This window comes from Lathyrus oleraceus, chromosome 4 (assembly GCF_024323335.1).
Source record: "Lathyrus oleraceus cultivar Zhongwan6 chromosome 4, CAAS_Psat_ZW6_1.0, whole genome shotgun sequence".
In the NCBI taxonomy this organism is placed as follows: Eukaryota; Viridiplantae; Streptophyta; class Magnoliopsida; order Fabales; family Fabaceae; genus Lathyrus; species Lathyrus oleraceus.
Window position 1 is genome coordinate 143,643,188 of NC_066582.1, and position 5,201 is coordinate 143,648,388.

At 39.7% G+C, this 5,201-nt stretch overlaps 1 protein-coding gene across 1 annotated transcript; it reads right to left on the reverse strand.

Moving 5' to 3' along the window:
• Nucleotides 1–314: 314 nt before the first annotated feature.
• LOC127136429 (uncharacterized) lies at nucleotides 315–2,162 on the reverse strand. Its single transcript, XM_051062984.1, has 3 exons — nucleotides 1,703–2,162; nucleotides 1,077–1,131; nucleotides 315–366 (listed from the first exon to the last, which is right to left on the reverse strand). The coding sequence occupies exons 1-3, from the start codon at nucleotides 2,160–2,162 to the stop codon at nucleotides 315–317; spliced, it is 567 nt and encodes a 188-aa protein (XP_050918941.1).
• Nucleotides 2,163–5,201: the final 3,039 nt, after the last annotated feature.

Here is a 5,201-nt window from a genome sequence, read left to right on the forward strand (position 1 = left end):
TACCATAGTAGTACCTCGTCATGTTAATCCACCGCTTCTCTAGTTAGAATTCAAGTGTGCTAAAAAATTCAAGCGTGATACGCTCATAGGTCGACGCTTCGAGACTCATGAATCCCAACATACCCAACACATGGAACATCCTGTCAACTTAAATCTTTAAGCCTAAATCATGAAGGTTTTGTTTTCATATATATCTGGTGGGGGTTAACTTCCACTTTCTATGAATGGCATAGTGTTGCTCCTGCTCCAGATTGTCGAAGATAATGTTGCGCGAGTTTGGATTCCGACTGCTCCTCTTTCGTGGTCTAGAGGTATCAACCATTTGTTGCTTCCCTTAAACAATCCTCCTTGGGGGTATTTTCATACCTGCAAAAAAGGAAGAGAAATTCTAAATTGGAATTAGAAAAAACGGACACCGTAGGTGTGATGAGAGTGAAAAATGGAGAAGGATTCATGAAGGGAGTTTGTGATTTGGGTTTGTTGTGGTGGTAAAGGAGGAAGCTTTTTTGTGGGGTTTTAATGGAATGTAAGGGTTTTTGAGAGAGAGATGATGGAGAATATGAGATTTGTGAGAGATAATGAGTGGAGAGTGAATGAAATCAGATTCTTGGAAAGGGTTAAGTGGGTGTAATGGGTGGTTATTCAGTTTTAATGAGGGGTGGGGCCCATACATTATCCAAAAATTTTCAAATCCATAGGCCTGACGCGATCCGTGTCAGTTGACACGGGCGGCCGTGTTAGGCCTCTGTCTCTCAAAATCTCAAGGCGTAGTCTTCAGTGGTCCTGACACAGGCCGTGTCAACTGAAATGGGTGACCGTGTCAGCTGGCACGGGCGGCCGTGTCAGGCTTTTGCCAGTGTGAAATTTCATTCATTCCTTCAGTGCTCCTGATACGGGCGGCCATGTCAAGATGTTGTTATTCTCAATTTAAAGGCTTTATTTTCATGGTTCTGACACGGGTCGTGTCATCTAATACGGGTCGTGTCAGTTGACCTGGGCGGCCGTGTCAGGTTGCTGGTTGCTCCTCGAAAATTTTCCTCTCTCTTATTTTCAGATATGGTCCTTCCTTATAGTACAATTCCCGCATTAACGTGAGTGCGTCCGTCTTGGTATGAAAGGCATTGTGCAAACCTAAAATAACAAATAAAACACAAATAAGAATTAGCAATAAAAACGCGTGGGTTGCCTCAAACGAAGCGCTTCGTTTAACGTCGCATGGCTCGAAGGTCGTCCACCTTATCAGGTAAGACGGACCTTATCTACCAGACCACTCTTTTGTCCTTGGTGGTATGGTTTTACTCTCTGTACATTCACTTTAAAAGTGTCCCTGTTCGCTGGATTTTCGAGCTCAATTGCTCCATGCGGGAATACTTTGTGAATCAAAAAAATCCCGACCATCTCGACCTCAGCGTTCCAGGGAACTGCTTTAACCTGGAATTAAATAACACCACTATTTGTCCCTCCCAAAATTCTTTCTTCTGAATTCTTTGGTCATGCCATTTTTTCGTTTGCTCTTTGTATATTTTGGCATTTTTGTAAGCCTGATTTCTAAACTCTTCTAGATCATGTTATTGAAGAATCCGGGATTCCACGGCTTTTGAAAGGTCACAGTTATGGAATTTGGAGGCGCATAATGCCTTGTGCTCTATTTCGAGCAATAAATGACATGCTTTAACATAAACCAATTGATAAGGGAACATACCTATTGGGGTTTTGAACACTGTTTTATACGCCCACAGTGCATCCTCCAACTTGAACGACCAATCCTTTCGAGAAGCAATGACAGTCTTTTCTAGAATCTGCTTTATCTGTCGGTTCGATACTTCAACCTGTCCACTTGTCTGAGGATGATACGGTGTGGCAATTTTATCCTTGACAGTATATTTCCTTAACAGATTCTTCATTAACTTGTTTAGAAAATGAGTACCTTCGTCACTGATTAGTGATATTGGTACCCCAAACCTAGAGAAAATGTAGTTGTTTAGGAAATTGACCACCACTTTAGCATCATTTGTGGGTACTGGTACAACTTCTACCCATTTTGACACATAACAAATAGCAACCAAAATGTAATTCTTTCCAAATGATGGTGGAAAAGGTCCCATGAAGTCTATGCCCCATACATCAAACAATTCTACCTCCAACATGGAATTTTGAGGCATCTAATTTCTCTTTGAAATGTTACCCGTCCTCTGACATCTGTCACATTCTTTTACTATACTTTGAGCATCTTTGAACATTGTAGGCCAGTACAATCCAGATTGGATGGCTTTTGCTGCGGTTCTATTGCCACTAAAGTGTCCTCCATATTCTGAGTCATGACAAGCTTTGAGGATGTCCCTTTGTTCTTCCTCTACAACACACTTACGAACCAACCCATATATTCCTTTTTTTGTACAGGAACGAGTCGTCCCACAAATAAAACCTGCAATTATGCAAAAAAAAATTCTTTTTGTTAGAATCAAAATCATCAGGTATTAGTCCACCCACCAAATTATTTTCATAATCTGTGAACCATGGAACACCAGTGACAACTAGGATTCGTTCGTCGATGAACTCATCCTTGATTGGGTGTTTCTCCTTTGTTTCTTCTATCGGGGACATTCGAGATAAGTGATCAGTAACAATATTTTCATAACCCTTTTTGTCTCTGATTTCCAAATCAAACTCTTGTAGAAGTAGAATCCATCTCAGCAACCTCAGTTTAGATTCCTATTAGGGAAAAAGATATTTTAACGCAACATGGTCAGTATAAACAATTACCTTTGATCCTAACAGGTAAGACCTGAATTTATCAAACACATACACAACCGCGATCAATTCTTTTTCAGTGGTTGCATAATTCATTTGGGCAGGTTTTAACACATGACTTGCATAATAAATCACATGCAAGAGCTCTTCCTTTCTTTGTCCTAGCACTTCCCCACTGCATTATCACTAGCATCACACATGATCTCAAAGGGGAGAGACCAATCAGGGGCAATCACTATATGAGTAGCCACCAACTCCCTCTTCAGGATTCCAAAAGCTTCGCTTCACTTTTTGTCAAAAGGAAAAGGTGTGTGTTTCACCAGCAAGCTCGTCAACGGTTTGGAGATATTAGAAAAGTCTCTGATGAACCTGCGGTAAAAACCCGTATGTCCCAAGAAGCTTCTTATACCTTTTTCATTCGTCGGTGGTAGTAAATTAGTTATTACCTCCACTTTTGCTTTGTCTACTCTATGCCTCTGTTGGAAATTTTGTGCCCCAACACAATGCCTTCACGTACCATAAAATGACACTTCTCCCAATTTAGGATCAAATTTGTTTACTGGCATATTTCTAGCACAAGAGACAAGTTAGTCAAACATTTATCAAAAGAACAAACTGAAAAAAGAAAAGTCATCCATAAACACTTCCATATGCTTTTCAAGCATGTCCGCGAATATGGATGTCATACACCTCTGAAATGTGGTAGGTGCGTTGCACAATCCAAATGACATTCTTCTGTATGCAAAAATACCATAAGGACATGTGAAAATGGTCTTCTCTTGATCTTCAGGGGCGACTGCAATCTGATTGTACCACGAGTATCTGTCAAGGAAACAATAGTAATTATGACCTTCTAACCTTTCCAACATTTGATCAATGAATTTCAAAGGGAAGTGGTCCTTTCTTGTTGCAATATTCAGCCTTTTGTAATCAATTCATACTCTCCAACCTGTAACAATTCTAGTTGGGATCAACTCATTTTTCCCATTTTTTATCACAGTAATCCCTTTTTTTTATACCACGTGCATTGGACTAACCCATGAGTTATCGGATATGGGGTAAATTAGTCCCACATCCAACAACTTGACAACCTCTTTGCGACTACTTCTTTCATAGTTGGATTAAGTCTTTGTTGTGGTTATACTACCAGCTTATGATCATCTTCCATCAAGATCTTGTGCATGCAAACTGTCGGGCTAATACCTTTCAAATCCCCAATCGCGCATCCAATAACACTATTGTATTTCTTGAGTACTTGGATGATTTCTTCTTCTTGAAAACTTTTTAAACTGAAACTGATAATGGCCGAGCACTTCTTTTCAGCATCAAGAAACACATACTTCAGATTCTCAGGTAATTGTTTCAAATCTGCCCCCTTTTTAGGCTCTTGAGTATATTTTCATGGTTGGGGTGGTCTTAAATCTTCCCACCGGTGTGGTTTAGATCTAATCCACTACGGTTGTTCCTCCATCATGGCTAACCCTTCTGACTCTCTCTCGTCTTCACCAATTTTGAAAATTGACAAGCTCAAAACACGTTCTAAAGGTAGCTGAGGTGTTTTCCTTTCAATTTCTTGAGCAATCACTTGATCTATTACCTCTACAATGTGACTCGTGCCAACATCATCTTTGTATTTCATAATGTTTCGAACATCAAATTTTAATTCTTCATCATAGACTTTGAGGGTCATTGTTCCTTCCGCTATGTCTATCATACCCCGCCCTGTCTCTAAAAATGGTCTGCCCAATATGAAAGGGATCTCCTTATCTTTAGGCATCTCAAGAATGACAAAGTCAACTGGAAACACAAATTTATCTATCTTTACCAGAACATCTTCCATAATTCCATATGGTCTCCTAACTGAGTGATCAGTAAACTGAAGGGTCATCCTAGTGTCTTGAACGGTGCCAAGGCCCAATTTTTTATAAATGGACAGCGACATCCAACTCAATACTAGCTCCCAAGTTAAACAGAGCATTCTTGAATTTTAGATCACCAATAGTGCACATAATAGTAACAGAACCTCTACCTTTCTTTTTTCACAGGAATTTTCATAAAATGGAGAATGGCACAGCAGGTTTTAGTTAGGATGATTGGGTCTACATTTGTGGAGCGCTTTTTGGAGATGATGTCTTTCATGAATTTTTCATATATCAGCATCTTCTCCAGAGCTTTAGAAAATGGAATGTTTATCTCAAGTTTCTTAAACATTTCTAAAAACTTCTCAAAATTCTTTTCAGGTTGGTCTTTCTTCTTTTGTCTCGGAGGATAAGGGAGTTTGATGATTGGCTTGGCAACTTTTTCTTTCTCCTTTACAGGCGTGATCACAACCTCCTCCTTTGTTTTCTTTGTTTCTTTGATTTCTAAATCGACTTCCAACAACCCATCTTCTTATACACTGTTTTTTTCTGGTTCCTCAGTAGACTTACCACTTCTGATCACCACAATAT

Coding starts and splice junctions, on each gene's coding strand:
- LOC127136429 (XM_051062984.1), bottom strand. CDS start 2,162: ATGCCTCAAAATTCCATGTTGGAGGTAGAATTGTTTGATGTATGGGGC. Junction 1,132..1,702: donor AGTGTTCAAAACCCCAATAG/GTATGTTCCCTT, acceptor TTGTTATTTTAG/GTTTGCACAATGCCTTTCAT. Junction 367..1,076: donor CTCACGTTAATGCGGGAATT/GTACTATAAGGA, acceptor CCTTTTTTGCAG/GTATGAAAATACCCCCAAGG.